The sequence below is a fragment of the Doryrhamphus excisus genome, chromosome 19, assembly GCF_030265055.1.
Source record: "Doryrhamphus excisus isolate RoL2022-K1 chromosome 19, RoL_Dexc_1.0, whole genome shotgun sequence".
In the NCBI taxonomy this organism is placed as follows: Eukaryota; Metazoa; Chordata; class Actinopteri; order Syngnathiformes; family Syngnathidae; genus Doryrhamphus; species Doryrhamphus excisus.
Window position 1 is genome coordinate 578,463 of NC_080484.1, and position 17,169 is coordinate 595,631.

Genomic DNA, 17,169 nt, shown 5'->3' on the forward strand with positions numbered 1-17,169 from the left:
TATACTCCGGAGCGACTTATAGTCCAGAAAATACGATAAATAAACCCGCAAAAAATGCGACTTATACTCCAGTGTGACTTCCCGGTGGGACAAAAACAAGCTCCAAACTAACTGCATTGCTTGTTTGTTTTAAAAACAAAATGTCACTGTGGTAATTCTAGCTAGCATTGACAACCATGACGTTCACGTGTTGTCATGACATCATTGTTATTGTTATGCTGTCGCACGGGCATCGGTTTTTGTGATCGATTTTAAAAGGCATTTATCGCCATATGCCGATTACTTGTTGTTGTTTTTTAATAGAAAGCGGACGTTACCAATCAGTGACGATCCATCGGAATATCCCTAGCTTCAACCTTTCATCCACATAGAAACGCCGTTCTGGGTGCCCTGAAACTGATATATATTTTTTTTTAAACGACTTCCACAGTCGTCGTGACGACACCAAGCCACTGCCATCCCGTCGCCATCACAGAACGGTCGGAACAGAGACTATTAGAGCGCAACATACAGTATGTTGTATGCTAATGTGTGATGTGATAATGCTGCCGGCTCTGTGGGCAGGCATCTTCCCAGTCTCCATGTAGTAGATCCGGGAATCTGCAGGCTGGTTAGATGGTTGTCACATGTCTGGCTGTCTTCATCATCACCTGTCACCTCTCCTGTTGGAGGATCCACTGGTAGCACGGGCGCCGTGGCGTCGTCTCCTCGTAAAGTAGTACGTTTGTCGGCGGTCCAATTCAGTTATTATTCAGCTGCTGGGACAAAACAACAATGCTAGCTTTTATTCTTTCTGGAAGGACGGCAGTGACAAGCACGTTCCAGCTGATACACGCCCCCCAATCCCAGCACCTCAGGATGGAGCGGGTACTGCAAAAGCGCCTCCATGTATGTACAGTATGCGCACATTAAGTAACAATATTTGTGTTGCACGGCTGCACGGCGGTCGAGTGGTTAGCGCGCAGACTTCACAGCTAAGAGATCCGAGTTCAATACCACCCTCGGCCAATGTCTGTGTGGAGTTTGCATGTTCTCCCCGTGCATGCGTGGGTTTTTTCTCCGGGTACTCCGGTTTCCTCCCACATTCCAAAAACATGCTAGGTTAATTAGGTTAATTGTTGACATTTAACGTTTAATGTAAAGATCTCATACCTTGGGAAGTTGGGCTTTGGGTGTCGGTGAGGGACTCGCATGTCCAGGCTGGTCCTGTTCCTGCTTTCGCGTGACCTCAAGAACGAGCTGAGCGAGGTACTTTTCCTGGAAATAGGTACGTTTGCCCAGAGCACCTACATCCAACCAGGGAAAAAATTTTTTTTAATTAATTAAATTAAATTATTTATATACAATTTGTCAGATTTTTTTTTTGTAAAAAAAAAAAATGAATACAATTTTTTTTAAAAAATCACTGAAAAAAAATCAATTAAAAATATCAAATTATTTAGGGGGTCTTAAGAACATTTTAAAATAGGCCTAATGACGCCACGTTTGCCCAGAGCACCTACATCCAACCAGGGAAAAAAAATATTAATTAATTACATTAATTAGATACAATTTGATTTTTGAGATTTTTTTGGGGGAAAAAAAATGAATAATTTTTTTTTTTTAATCACTGAAAAAAAATCAATTAAAAATATCAAATTATTTAGGGGGGCTTAAGAACATTTTAAAATAGGCCTAATGACGCCACTGGCTCTTAGAAGTAAAAAAAAAAAAACATGTTAAGTTGGTGTGTGATGAGTTTAGTGTTCTTTGTAAGAACACTAACACATTCCAAAAACATGCTCAGTTAATTAGCCACTCCAAATTGTCCATAGGTATGAATGTGAGTGTGAATGGTTGTTTGTCTATATGTGCCCTGGGATTGGCTGGCCACCAGTCCAGGGTCTACATTGGAAAACACTAGCGATGCGCCACTATGTACTGTATTCTTCCGCTGTTTTTCTTTTTGTACAGTATGGGAGTGCTTTGTACGTAACGACAAAACAAAGCCTATACGTATATCCTGTACTTTTTATTTTTATCATAAAAATGATTTCTTCTTTGTCGGATGCTAATATTTGAGTCTCCCTTGTCTCTTCAAGTGTTTGCTGTCCCAGCCCAAGTTTTGGGCGGTGGAGATGACAGCGCTTTGCCTCAGAACCAAACTGGAAAAAGGGAGTTCCCGATGTGTTGAGAGAGCCATGATGCAAATGCAGGTAAAGTATCATTTGTAGGTATCATTAAGTATCAAGTAAGTATCATTTGTATACTGTACTTGGAGATCATTTGTGCAGTCCAGAAGGCGTGAAGATTTGTTCCTGAATCCCATCAAACTCTTTTGGGAATGACTCAGACGTGAAGACCAGATTTTGTCTCGAGGGCGTTAACCAAACTAAGGCAAAATTTTAGATGTTAACTGAAAAACACGCTAACCGGGGCGGATGTTAACCAAGGTACCACTGTGTTTATTAGTTCATCACACACGTGTCGTCCATTTGTTTGCAATAAAGGCGGGTGGTACCATTTTTGAAGACACAACCTGCCCTTTTCCTGAACGTCTAAAGGCCTTTTACTGCTGCCATGCACCAACCAATCAAAGCAACGGCACACGTACACGTTGACATACCTCTTTAAGCCGTAAAATCTCCAAGTCTTGTACCCACAATGCATTGCGTGATCATGTGTGCGTATCAACAAGATTTCGTCTTGAGGGCGTTAACCAAACTAAGGCAAAATGTTAGTCAAAATTCTAGATGTTAACGGAAAAACACGCTAACCGGGGCGGATGTTAACCAAGGTACCACTGTGTTTTATATAATAAAGGAGGATGGTACCACATGTTTTATTTTCCAGGTGCTAGCAGACCATTTTTGAAGACACAACCTGCCCTATTCCTGAACGTCTAAAGGCCTTTTACTGTTGCCATGCACCAACCAATCAAAGCAACGGCACACATACACGTTGACATACCTCTTTAAGCCGTAAAATCTCCAAGTCTTGTACCCACAATGCATTGCGTGATCATGTGTACGTATCAACAAGATTTCGTCTTGAGGGCGTTAACCAAACTAAGGCAAAATTTTAGATGTTAACTGAAAAACACGCTAACTGGGGCGGATGTTAACCAAGGTACCACTGTGTTTTATGATTTCATCACACACGTGTTGTCCATTTGTTTGCAATAAAGGCGGGTGATACCATTTTTGAAGACACAACCTGCCCTTTTCCTGAACGTCTAAAGGCCTTTTACTGCTGCCATGCACCAACCAATCAAAGCAACGGCACACGTACACGTTGACATACCTCTTTAAGCCGTAAAATCTCCAAGTCTTGTACCCACAATGCATTGCGTGATCATGTGTACGTATCAACAAGATTTTGTCTTTCGTCTAAGGCAAAATGTTAGTCAAAATTTTAGATGTTAACTGAAAAACACGCTAACCGGGGCGGATGTTAACCAAGGTACCAATGTGTTTTATGATTTCATCACACACGTGTTGTCCATTTCTTTGCAACAAAGGCGGGTGATACCACATGTTTTCTTTTCCAGGCGCTAGCAGATCATTTTGACGACACAACCTGCCCTTTTCCTGAGCGTCTAAAGGCCTTTTACTGCTGCCATGCACCAACCAGATGGGTAGTCCAGGTAATGTGATTGTTGTTGTTGTTGTTGTGTATCCATCGGCAACAAATGATGCATGTTTGACTCGCTTTCTGTGAGGATGTAGGTTGTCCACACTGGGAACCAACAATATATTTGAAGCTTGATGGTGTCACCATTTATTGGGAACTATTGATACAGTTGAGGAGTTGCTGCTCAGTTCTCTCAGGCGACGTTACGCCCCGCTAAACATTTCACCCATCTCCCCCGAATTTGGTGGCTTTTGGAAAGGTTGCGTTTATTTTGCAACGCATCCGGCGCCGTTTCAGAATCACTTTGCCGATCCAACACCTTCGTGGATGAAGTCTCTGCTGCACATACGAGCGTCGGCTCGCTAACATGCTAACTGCTAGCGCTCCGTCCGTGTATCCACTCATTACTGATAGTTAGACGGATAGTTAGACGCTGTCGTACGTATGATGAAGGCAGACGCTGCGACAAGGCCATGTGAATAAAATATGCTATAATACAGGGGTGCTCATTAAGTTGATCGCGATCTACCGGTCGATCGCTGGTCGATCGCGGCGTGACATTAAAAAATATCCTCGCATCAATGCCGTCACTTGATTGACATACAGGGCAGCCATTCAGATGACAGAATGCAACAGACTGTTGCCCTTCGGGCGACCAATCAAATCAAACAACGTCTCTAAGTGCAGCAGAACTTACGATGTCAGCCTATCATCCATCCCCGTTACTTGATTGGCATACAGGACAACCAATCAGATGACAACTGAATTTTGACCTTTAGGTCACCGCTCATGCGTAAACAACGATGCAAAGTGCTAAGCTAGTCGGCGAATTGCGTCAGATTTTAAAGCCCTCGCTAAAGTTTATGGTCACTAAAATGAGTGAAGGAGCTGGACCAAGTAAAAAGGCAAAAACTGGACCAAGTAAAAAGGCAAAAAACATATGACTTCCATACGGATATGGAATATTATACGGATATTATGATACGGATATTATCCATGACTGATAAACATTTGGAAGTGTGCTTGAGGCTGGCTATCAGCAGCTACTGTCCGGACTATGCATCCCTGGCTGGTTCAATTCAGTGCAAGTCATCAAAGTAAACTCAGGTAATTACAAAAAATGTTCATAGTTAATTATGTGTGTTTTGCAATATTGGCTCATTTGGTTATGTAAGGTACATCAACATACATTGTACGTACAAATAATCCTCAATACATTTGAAAATAAATAGATGTTTTGCATTTTTGTAGTGGGTAGATCATTTTGACTCGCTCATTTTAAAAGTAGCTCGCATGCTGAAAAAGTGTGAGCATATATATAATAATATATAATAGAATAATTGACACGTGTCAATATGAGATATTGCAGGAGGAGGACAGAGGAGGAGGAGGAGGAGGAGGAGGAGGAGAGCTCATTTTGGGGAAGAAGCCTCCCCCAGGCGGCATATAATAGCAGATAACAGCAATAACGCTAAAATTGAAGGGTCCTTATTGCAGCCGGGGGACTGTAAAGTGGGTGGAGGCGCCTGATTGCTTCTGATGTTGTGATGCGGCGGTTTTTTATCCTTCTGGAGAAACATGACCTGCATGTGAGAAAGCACTGAAGGTCTTTTTTTTTTTTTTTTTTATTGCTTTCTGGATGGATGCTTTGTTTTTGTGCAAAAATACCAACCGTTTTTGTTTTTATTCAGCTCCTTTTTCACATTAGACCAAAAGTACCCCAAAGTCTGGAGAGAGACTACTACGGTGTATACATAATACAGTGTACAAAAACGGGAATTTCACTCATTATTTCCACTGTAAATTGGGTAAACATTGGGTATAAAAATCACTATCATGGTGCTGCCTACATGCATAGGGCATATTTAATCATATCTCAATAAGTGTACATTAAATTAGGGTGGCCAGATACGTGTTTCTTTTGAAATTAATTAACAAAATATTGCTGCTTAGTGGTTAAAAATGGCCTAGCATTAGTGTGCATATTTAATTAGTAAACTGTACATGTTTTGGTTTTTTTTTTTTGCCAAAGTTAAGCATTTCCAAGCATAAAAATGGCTAAATGAAGTCAAGTAGAAAGATTAAGCATTCAGAAGATGTTCCGCAAAGAGAGCAAGCGACTTTTGTGTGAGTCTATTATGTCAAATGTATGTCCAATATATCTTATTTTTTGTTATTATGTCTACTATATTGGCTAATAGGCTTGGAAAGTGATTATAGGGGTGTTATTTCATGTCTAGAGGGCTCTAATAATTTATAAACCTGTATTTAGAAGGTTGTTTTCTCTGCTCTAATTATACTTATTCTAAGTATTCATTTATACATAAGTCGTACTGGAGTATAAGTCGCATTTTTTGTGGGTTTATTTACCGTATTTTCTGGACTATAAGTCACTCCGGAGTATAAGTCGCACAAGGCCAAAAATGCATCATTAGGTAGAAAAAAACATACATAAGTCGCACTGGAGTATAAGTGGCATTTTTTGCGGGTTTATTTATCGTATTTTCTGGACTATAAGTCGCACAAGGCCAAAAATGCATAATTAGGTAGGAAAAAAAACATACATAAGTCGCACTGGAGTATAAGTCGCATTTTTGCGGGTTTATTTACCGTATTTTCTGGACTATAAGTCGCTCCGGAGTATAAGTCGCACAAAGCCAAAAATGCATAATTAGGTAGAAAAAAAACATACATAAGTCGCACTGGAGTATAAGTCGCACAAGGCCAAAAATGCATAATTAGGTAGAAAAAAAACATACATAAGTCGCACTGGAGTATAAGTCGCATTTTTTGCAGGTTTATTTACCGTATTTTCTGGACTATAAGTCGCTCCGGAGTATAAGTCGCACAAGGCCAAAAATGCATAATTAGGTAGAAAAAAAACATACATAAGTCGCACTGGAGTATAAGTCGCATTTTTTGCGGATTTATTTACCGTATTTTCTGGACTATAAGTCGCTCCGGAGTATAAGTCGCACAAGGCCAAAAATGCATCATTATGTGGAAAAAAACATACATAAGTCGCACTGGAGTATAAGTGGCATTTTTTGCGGATAATTAATTTTCCAAACTACTTGACCAAAACAGACATTACGCCATCTTGGAAGGCAAGTTGTAACAATAATAAAAGAATAGAGAACAGGCTGAATAGGTGTAAGATATGCTAACACAATGCTTATTCAGCTACACAAAAAATAAACATGAACACAAAAGGTGTCCAGTGTTTATGGAACATAAACACTTTTTTCATTTATAAGTCGCTCTGGAGTATAAGTCGCAGGAACAGCCAACCTATGGAAAAAAAGTGCGACTTATAGTCCGGAAAATACGGTAATTAAAAAATACTATGCGGAAATTCTTCGGCTAGATCTGGAACCATTTAACCGTGATAAACGAGGGATTACTATACTCAGTGAGGTGGTCGACAACCTCGCATTTGTTTCGATACGGTATGCAATAAATAGAAGAGATAAAACGCCATCTTGCTCCCTGCAGAAACAGTTGGCGTCCTTGCTGACGGACCTCGGCTGCATCAGTTCAGCTCTGCTCATTTATGAAAAGCTGCAGCTGTGGGAAGACGTTATCATTTGCTGGGAGAGACTCGGCCAACACGGGAAGGTATACACACAACATGATATGTTTCTCATAGGTGACCCCCCCCACCTCAGTTACATTGAGACACGAAACAAACGCCGCCCTCCTGTCTCTTTGTGTCTTCAGGCCGAAGAGCTGGTTCGTCAGGAGCTGGCTAAGAAGGCGACACCGAGCCTGTACTGCCTACTTGGGGACATCCTAAGAGACCACCGGTACTACGACCAGGCGTGGGAGCTCTCGGGCCATCGCAGCGCCAGAGCCATGCGCTCCAAGGCGCTGCTGCATCTCCGTGAGAAGGAGTTCCAGCAGTGCGTCGACTGCTTCGAGAAGTCCCTCAAAATCAACGCCCTGCAGGTACAAGTCACATGTCGGACGTGCGGCATGGCAGGGGTGTCCAAAATGCGGTCCGGGGGCCATTTATATCCATCATGTACACATTCTAAAAATAGAATTAAACAAGAAAACTAAAGAAGTGGCAATAACTGTACAATAATAAAGTCAAAATATTAAGACAAAAAAATTGGGAACCAACATGGGACATCCCGAGTAATACGAGAAACAAAAGGGTTAATAAAATTGTAATTTTTTATAATATTTAATAATAATATTAATTATAATAATTAGTATTTATATTAAAATAATTATTAATTAATTATTAATTATAATTAAAATAATAATTATAATATTCTGGGAACAAATAATTAGAAATGACAAAAACTACAGTGTTTACATTTCAATAAATATTTCTTTAAACTTGTAATATTTGTTATCATTGTCATTTTTTCATGTAAATTGAGGGAGCAAAAGCAATATCGGCCCAAGCAAAATCGGCCATCGGCTAAGGGTGATGGAAAAAAATCGGTATCGGCTCGAGAAGAAAAAAAACATATCAGTCGATCCCTAAAAAAAAAAACAGCAGTAAATGAAAAAAGTCCAAATATTCTGAAAATAAATAAAGATTATTGAAGAACATTTAAATATTAAGTTTACTGTAACTTCTTTGTATTCCTTTCATTCTGCACTTTGTGGCCCTCGAGAGAAAGTTTGGACACCCCTGCTGTGTTGCTTTGGCTTACTTTCAAAGTTGCACTGAATATCACACTATAAAGCTCGTAATTATTATATAGTAATTGTGTGTATTTGTGTTTGTGTATTTGTGTCACGGCATAGCTGGGTGTGTGGTTTTCTCTGGGTTGTGCCTACCTTGCCTTGCAAGGCTACGAGGGAGCGGCCAAGGCGTTCCAAAGATGTGTCGGACTGGAGCCAGACGTAAGTACATCCACCTATAACTGTGTATTATTATTATTATATTCATATTTAAGCAAATTAAACATATTCTACACCCAAATTCCGCATTTCCGAGCATAAAAAAATGCTATGTGAATGAACTACGTGTAGAAATACAAGGCAGAAGAAGCTTTCTAACTGTGAATGCAGTACTCCACATTGGCCACTAGGTGTCAGAAATTGGTCAGTGAGACAAGCACCACATGTGATGGCCAGAATCGGCACAATAACAGTAAGATAATCATAACACCGGCTACTAAACTTTGAAACGTCACCTCCACAAAGGTCCCCTGGGGAACACATTTACTGTGACACACATGAAGAGGAGTTATATCCACGTCTCAAATGGTTGATTTATGCTTTATTATGTCTACTATATGGGGTCATGCACCATTACAATACTAATAATAATAATAATAATAATAATAGATACAGTAGCCAAAGGTGACAAAGTTCTCCATAATCTGACCCCCCATACCTCACAGACCTCCTTCATCCACACAATTATTTCTTTTTTTTTAGCGTCTTTGAATACTCTGAAAAGCGATTTACAAATAAAATAAATATTTACAAATAAAAAATAATATTATTAGTAGTAGTATTATTATTATTGTCATTATGATTATTTTATTATTTTATTATGATTATTATTTTATTATTTTATTATGATTATTATTTTATTATTTTATTATTATTTTATTATTGTCATTATTATTTTATTTTATTATTTTATTATTTTATTATTATTGTCATTATGATTATTATTATTATTTTATTATTATTATTATTACAGTAAGCTGCCAATCCCATAGTATTATTATTATTATTATTATGATTATTTTATTATTATTATGATTATGATTATTATTTTATTATTTTATTATTTTATTATTATTGTCATTATGATTATTATTATTATTTTATTATTATTATTATTACAGTAAGCTGCCAATCCCATAGTATTATTATTATTATTATTATTATTATTATTATTATTATTATTATTATTATTATTTTATTATTATTGTCATTATGATTATGATTATTATTTTATTATTTTATTATTTTATTATTTTATTATTTTATTATTTTATTATTTTATTATTTTATTATTTTATTATTTTATTATTTTATTATTATTGTCATTATGATTATTATTATTATTGTCATTATGATTATTATTATTTTATTATTATTATTGTTATTATTATTTATTATTGTCATTATGATGATTATTATTATTATTTTATTATTATTATTATTATTACAGGAAGCTGCCAATCCCATCCATGTCTTCCCTTAATCTTCGCTGGCTCATCCCCGATGTCAGGTCTAAACTTAGGCCCCCTTTACTCCGCATGCATTATGTCCCTGCAGTGGGCTGGCCACCAGTCCAGGGTGTACCCCGCCTCTGCCCAAAGTCGGCTAGGGTAGGCTCCAGCGTACCCCAGTGAGAACAATCGGCATAAAAAAGGAATGAATGAATATTAAGAAGATGGTGACACTGAAACCGTAACATGAGGGACCGCCTGGAGTTGGATTAAGATTAACGATAATCCGTACGGTTTTTGTTTTTTTTTGTTTTTTTTTTATGCTGGAGTGAATTTCACTGCAGAATATTGTTTTTCAGAATGCAGAAGCCTGGAACAACCTCTCCACGGCGTACATCCGCCTACACAATAAGTAAGTCATCCCCAAAGTCCTGAAGATGCCCGAGCATCATGGACCGACCGACCGACCAACGTGACGGGAATATGGTTTCTCTCCAGGAACAAAGCCTTCCGTACCCTGCAGGAAGCCCTCAAGTGCAACTACGAGCACTGGCAGATCTGGGAGAACTTCATTGCGGTCTGCATCGATGTCGGCGCCTTCGCCGAAGCCATCAAGGCTTACCATCGTCTGATGGATCTAAGGGAGAACTACAAGGACACCCAGGTCCTGCTTGTGGTATTTAGTCTCGGGGATCCAAGCACGTATTGTCATCAAATATTTCACCTCGTCAGAGTCGGTTTGCAAAAATTTGAATAGTCAAAATATTAACAGAAAATTTTTTTTTTATAATGTTGGAATAAAGTCATAATATTTTACATGAGGAAAGTAGATATTGTATAGCTGGAAAAGTAAAAGGGGCAATAAAGTAGAAAATATACAAGAAGGTTGAAATAATTTTATTAAATTTTACTACAATAGAGTGAAAATATTAAAGAAATATATTAAAATATTTAATAAAAAATCTTAAAATAAATACAAATATTTATTACATGAGGAAAGTAGATATTGTATAGCCGGAAAAGTAAAAGGGGCAATAAAGTAGAAAATATACAAGGTTGAAATCATTTTATTAAATTTTACTACAATAAAGTGACAATATTTAAAACAATATTAAATATATAAATATGAAATATTAAAATATTAAAAAATATATTAAAATAAATACAACTATTTATTACATGAGGAAAGTAGATATTGTATAGCCTGAAAAGTAAAAGGGGCAATAAAGTGAAAATATTTAAAAAATATTAAATATATAAATATGAAATATTAAAATATTTAATAAAAATATTAAAATAAATACAAATATTTATTACATAAGAAAAGTAGATATTGTATAGCTGGAAAGTAAAAGGGGCAATAAAGTAGAAAATATACAAGAAGGTTGAAATCATTTTATTAGATTTTACTACAATAAAGTGAAAATATTTAAAACAATATTAAATATATAAATATGAAATATTAAAATATTTAATAAAATATTAAAATAAATAAAAATATTTATTACTTGAGGAAAGTAGATATTGTATAGCTGGAAAAGTAAAAGGGGCAATAAAGTGAAAATATTAAATATATAAATATGAAATATTAAAATATTTAATAAAAATATTAAAATAAATAAAAATATTTATTACATGAGGAAAGTAGATATTGTATAGCCGGAAAAGTAAAAGGGGCAATAAAGTAGAAAATATACAAGAAGGTTGAAATAATTTTATTCCATTTTACGACAAAGTGAAAATATGAAAAAATAAATTACATAAATAAAAAATATTAAAATGTTCAAATATTACAGACCCCACCAGTATGAGCGTACTGTACCTGCTACAGATTGTCCAGATCCTCGTGCGGGCCGTTGTTGAGGAGCTGACGGACAACCAGGGCGAGCAGGCCGCATCCCTGCGGTCCCAACTACGACAACTTTTGGGGCGGGTCACTTCCCGCCACAGCAGCGACCCTGAAGTATGGCGGCAATATGCGTCGCTGTATGGCGGTGGCCACAGCTCCTGCCCGGAGGAGAATGAAAAGGTTATGATATATCATATATCATATCATATATATATCCATGCTTTGGTCTCTTGAAATAATTGCTGATGTTTTGGGGGTTTTAGGCCCAGCAGTTCTTGTCCAAGGCCTTCCGCTGCGAGGTGCAAGCCGGTGGCTGGGAAAAGCAGCCATCTCTCTTTAAGGAGGTGATCAAAAGAGCCATCGATATGGGGGAAGGTCAGCGCTCGGTTCCTTACTTCCTTTCCCTATGTACACTAGTACGCAATGTATTTACTGCATTACTTTTAAAGCTACAGTATTTGTTACTGTGTATTCTAGAACTCAATGAATTCAATGAATGAATAGCTAAAAACGTACATGCTTGGTGCTGGCATGCTAACTATTAGCATGTTGGCATTGTTAGCATGCATTAACATTGACATGTTAGCATTTTTGCTGTAGCTAAAAACTTACTTGCTTGGTGCCGACATGCTAACTATTAGCATGTTGGCATTGTTAGCATGCATTCACATGTTATTAAGTCATTAACTTGTTAGCATTTTTGCTATTTTCAAAGATATAAACATGTTGACAGTGTTATGTTCAATGCTAACTGTATATATGTCATTTTTGTATGTATAAACTTGCATAAAGACTAAGCGCTATTATATTAGCGTTAGCATGTTAGCAGCTAGCACAGTAGCATTGTTGGCATATTAATATTCGCCTGTTAGGATTTTTGGTATTTTCAAAGATATAAACTTATGTTGACAGTGTTTTTATGTTCAACGCTAACACGCTAACTGTTGGCATTTTGGTATGCAAATGGTTGTATGTAAGTCATTTTTGTATGTATAAACTTGCATAGACTGCAAGACTAAGCGCTATTATGCTAGCGTTAGCATGTTGGTATTGTTAGCATGCATTCACATGTTAAGTCATTAACTTGTTAGCATTTTTGCTATTTTCAAAGATATAAACTTATGTTGACAGTGTTATGTTCAATGCTAACTGTATATAAGTCATTTTTGTATGTATAAACTTGCATAAAGACTCAGCGCTATTATATTAGCGTTAGCATGTTAGCAGCTAGCACAGTAGCATTGTTGGCATATTAATATTAGCCTGTTAGGATTTTTGGTATTTTCAAAGATATAAACTTATGTTGACAGTGTTTTTATGTTCAACGCTAACATGCTAACTGTTAGCATTTTGGTATGCAAATGGTTGTATGTAAGTCATTTCTGTATGTATAAACTTGCATAAAGACTAAGCGTTATTATGCTAGCGTTAGCATGTTAGCAGCTAGCCCAGTAGCATTGTTAGCGTAATAATATTAGCCTGTTAGCATTTTTGTTATTTTCAAAGATATAAACTTTTATAATCTTTTTGTGTTAGCATTGCTAACAGCTCGCGTGTTAGCATTGCTAGAATGGTTAAATTAGATATTAAATTTCAACAGTATAAACCAATATAAACAGTAGTTTTGTATTACGTGTTAGCATGCTAACAGTCTGCATGTTAGTATGTTTCAGTTTGTCGTTTCTCAGCAATCTTTGCTCCACAGTGACCATCAGTTGCAGTAAGATGAAAAAGAACCCCTCCGAAGCTCTTCAGATGCTTTCCTCAACGCGTCTCAGCCTGAGGGCCCTGGCCACCAAAGCTAAGGTACACCATGTGACACCACACCCTTCTCTTATTGGTTGGCAGTGTGATATTCTCTTCCCGTCCAACAGCAAATCCACACTGACGCGGCCTCAGGTCAGATCCACGCTGAGCTGCTGGACGAGGTCGCTGACCTGGAGCAGCTCGTCGCACAGCTCCACGAGCTATGTGGACAACTACGTGATCGGTCGCAGTGAACGTTCTCACCGGTGGACGGAGATGCCGACAATTTGGACCAACTCAACTTCCTGTCTACCGCATTCTTCTTATATTACCGGTACAGTGGAACCTACCTTGGTTAGCGTCTTTTTGGTTAAAGTCAAAAATATACGCCAACATTTTAAGCTGCGCATCGATGATGTCATCAGCAGGTGACTCTTAAAAATGTTTACAGAAAACCCATTTTCATAGTTTGCATTATTATAAACAAAATGGATTTAATGGGTGTCCAAAGTGTGGCACATGGGCCATTTGTGGACAGCGGCCCGATTTGCAAAACAAAATTAGGTTGGGGGAAAAAGTCCAAATGTCAGGAATAAAGCAGGGCTGCCATTTGATTACAAATTTGAATCAGATGTTTTAACTCGTCAATCATGATTAATCGATTTGGTTAATGTTGGTGTGTTTTGGTTAAAACCAATGAATCAAGGTTCCACTGTATTATTATTATTATTATTATTATTAGCCTGCTTAAGTCAACGCCGGCAGAATTTAAGTTATGTCGACATGTCAACTTAAACGGGTCCCAAAATGTACATATTTCCTGTAATTATGCGGGGACGCAGCATGGATTGGGAAAGAATTCAAATCTTCACCTGGATGAATTCATCATGAAAAATATCTGTACATTTATTTTCAATATCTGTGGATTCCAGATTGCAATTAAAAAAATTTAAAAAGTGTTTCTGTATTCTATTCTGATGTATATTTATTTCTTTTTTTTTTTTAATTATGATTTAAATTATGAGATAAAGGCAAATTTGAGATAAGTCCGACATAATTTTAAATTTAAATAAGTCATGAGACAACAAAGACATGAGATTTATAAGAAATCTCAATTATTGGATTAAAAAAAAAAAGTCAGAATTGACCTAAAAAGGTGAATTTATGGTCATAATTATGCAGAATCAAAATCATGGGAGAAAAAGTCAAAGTTATGAGAGAAAAAAACATGAGTCAATTATGCGAAATATGAGGCAAATGAGACAAAAAGTCCTAATTATGCGAAAAAAATGTAAATTACAAGACTCAAACTGCGCATGTGCCACTTTTTAGCTCATAATAGCGAGTGTGTAGAAACACTTAAACGTGAGAATGTCGAGAGCCTAAAAGTGTCTACTGCGCAGGTGCGGGGGTTGGGGGTGGGCGCGAGCACTGACACCTTCAGGGTCTACGGAAATCTCGGCTCCTGTTCTTGAGGTTTGTGGCGGCCGCGCGTGCAGACTCCCCCCTCGTGACGTCACTTCTGGAGGCTGTGCCGCTGCTCCATCAAGAAACTTTCCTGGACTTCAGGAACTCCTCGGACGGACCGCAGCCGAACCAGGACGTGAAAAAAAGTTGTGATCCGGATCGACGTGGACGTGGACATGACGTGGACCGTGGGGACGGCACTTTTGTTTTCTTTGACTTGGTTTGCGTGTCCATTTTGCGTGGCCGCTCAGACACACAAGCACACCGCTGTCAGGAAGCTCTACGTACTACAGCCCGGGACCGGTCGGGTTCCAGGTCCAGGTCCAGGTCCCGGTCCCGCTCCGGGATCGACAGGGATACTCGTCGGTTCGGTTTCGAGGCGTCAGGCCGCGTCGGACAACCTCCAAGTCGGCCAGGCGGTTCGGACCCGCCGGATGGAGAAGCCAGCCTCGTCAGCCCAGGAGTCCATTGTTCGACACGCCGACCAGAACCAGAACCAAAACCAGAACCAGAACCAGAACAAGCAGCTCCTCAAGCAGTTCGGGTGAAACTTTGATCTCCGTTCATAATTAAATTATGAAATATTACCGGACATAGTTATGATTATTATTATTTACATGAAATGTAGCATTCAGCTCATTGACATTTACTTCCATTATTGTAAGGTGTCCAAACACCGGCACCGGGGCCGTGTTTGTCTCTCGTGGACCAAAATAACAATGTTTCTCTGAGTGAGAGGTGTAGCTTCCCATGACGCACATGCGGAAATTATGCTAAATATGTTCAAGTAAGGGCTGTACGGTGGTTGAGTGGTTAGCGCGCAGACCTCACAGCTAGGAGACCCCAGTTCAATTCCACCCTCGGCCATGTCTGCGTGGGTACAAAACATGCTAGGTTAATTGGTGACTCCGAACGTTTTTTTTTTCTACCTTTTTCTGTTTTTTAGTAATCAGTAGAATGTAGGTACGTTTGAGGAAAATATCAGTTCCCGACTAAAAAAATTATTTGAAGCATTGCTTTTGCTTTGACACAAATATATTTTTTTAGTTAGCTAGGAGACCCGAGTTCAATTCCACCCTCAGCCATGTCTGTGTGGAGTTTGCATGTTCTCCCCGTGCATGCGTGGGTTTTCTCCGGGTATTCCAAAAACATGCTAGGTTAATTAGCCACTCCAAATTGTCCATAGGTATGAATGTGAGTGTGAATGGTTGTTTGTCTATATGTGCCCTGTGAACCAGAGGAGAACATCAACGTATAGAGGTATATAGGTTTGGATAGAAATGAGCTATCCGTGTGTCAATAATGTGTCAGTATTCCCGACGTTACGATGTACGGGAACCATGGAACCATTCCCAGTGACGTGAAGCTATGGACGCCATCTCCACAAAGACGACTCCAACGTGTTTGTGTTTTTGTTTACAGAGTGAACGTTTGTGGAGGTCAGTGCTGTCACGGATGGAGCAAAGCCCAAGGATCCCAGCGATGCACAAAGCGTAAGTAGACCTTGTGTCAATATGGATGCCATCATCCGTTCAATACTTTATCTTTCATAATCCAGCAGAATGAAACAGGAAGTAGAAAGAAGGCACCAAATGATTCGTCCCTTAAAGGGATAGCTAAGAAGAAATGTTTCTAGAGGGTCGCGGGGGGGTGCTGGAACCTATCCCAGCTGTCTTGGGGCGAGAGGCGGGGTACACCCTGGACTGGTGGCCAGCCAATCCCAGGGCACATATAGACAAACAACCATTCACACTCACATTCATACCTATGGACAATTTGGAGTAGCTAATTAACCTAACCTAAGAGCTAGTGGCGTCATTAGGCCTATTTTAAAATGTTCTTAAGCCCCCCTAAATAATTAGATTTTTTTTCATAGAATTTTTGAATTTTCTATTTGTTTTATTTTTTTTTTTAATTTTTTTATTTTTTTATTTTTTTTAAATATTTTAAGTTTTTTATTTATTTATTTTTATTTTACTAAACAAATCTCTGGCAAATTGTATATAATAGGGCAAAAGCAGGCTAATACTAGCCTACTACTACTACTACTAGTAGTAGTAGTAGTAATAATCATTCATTCATTTTCTACCGCTTATCCTCACGAGGGTCGCGGGGGGTGCTGGAGCCTATCCCAGCTGTCTTGGGGCGAGAGGCGGGGTCCACCCTGGACTGGTGGCCAGCCAATCACAGGGCACATATAGACAAACAACCATTCACACTCACATTCATACCTATGGACAATTTGGAGTGGCTAATTAACCTAGCATGTTTTTGGAATGTGGGAGGAAACCGGAGTACCCGGAGAAAACCCACGCATGCACGGGGAGAACATGCAAACTCCAC

The 17,169-nt window shown here is 38.4% G+C and overlaps 2 protein-coding genes and 1 long non-coding RNA gene across 8 annotated transcripts in view; all 3 read left to right on the forward strand.

Moving 5' to 3' along the window:
- Nucleotides 1-14,315, forward strand: part of ttc27 (tetratricopeptide repeat domain 27) — a 44,704-nt gene extending 30,389 nt beyond the window's left edge. For both annotated transcript variants that reach the window (XM_058057921.1, XM_058057920.1), the window contains 11 exons: nt 2,082-2,195; nt 3,530-3,625; nt 7,108-7,230; nt 7,333-7,560; nt 8,377-8,475; nt 10,124-10,176; nt 10,263-10,428; nt 11,596-11,793; nt 11,877-11,988; nt 13,319-13,419; nt 13,488-14,315. In XM_058057921.1, coding sequence (XP_057913904.1) covers nt 2,082-2,195; nt 3,530-3,625; nt 7,108-7,230; nt 7,333-7,560; nt 8,377-8,475; nt 10,124-10,176; nt 10,263-10,428; nt 11,596-11,793; nt 11,877-11,988; nt 13,319-13,419; nt 13,488-13,613 — 1,416 coding nt within the window. In that variant the 3' untranslated portion in view covers nt 13,614-14,315. The remainder of the gene's footprint in view (nt 1-2,081; nt 2,196-3,529; nt 3,626-7,107; nt 7,231-7,332; nt 7,561-8,376; nt 8,476-10,123; nt 10,177-10,262; nt 10,429-11,595; nt 11,794-11,876; nt 11,989-13,318; nt 13,420-13,487) is intronic.
- Nucleotides 10,439-11,335, forward strand: LOC131107674 (uncharacterized). The gene is made up of 2 exons (XR_009120299.1): nt 10,439-10,819; nt 11,146-11,335. It is a non-coding gene; the product is annotated as an uncharacterized LOC131107674 (long non-coding RNA).
- Nucleotides 14,316-14,863: 548 nt separating the features above from the next.
- The window catches only part of ltbp1 (latent transforming growth factor beta binding protein 1), a 58,577-nt gene continuing 56,271 nt past the window's right edge, over nt 14,864-17,169 (forward strand). For 3 of the 5 annotated variants that reach the window (XM_058057061.1, XM_058057063.1, XM_058057062.1), the window contains exons 1-2: nt 14,865-15,370; nt 16,249-16,319. In XM_058057061.1, coding sequence (XP_057913044.1) covers nt 15,003-15,370; nt 16,249-16,319 — 439 coding nt within the window. In that variant the 5' untranslated portion in view covers nt 14,865-15,002. Of the gene's footprint in view, nt 15,371-16,248; nt 16,320-17,169 lie in introns of all 5 variants that reach the window. The other 2 variants (XM_058057065.1, XM_058057066.1) reach the window with 1 other exon arrangement.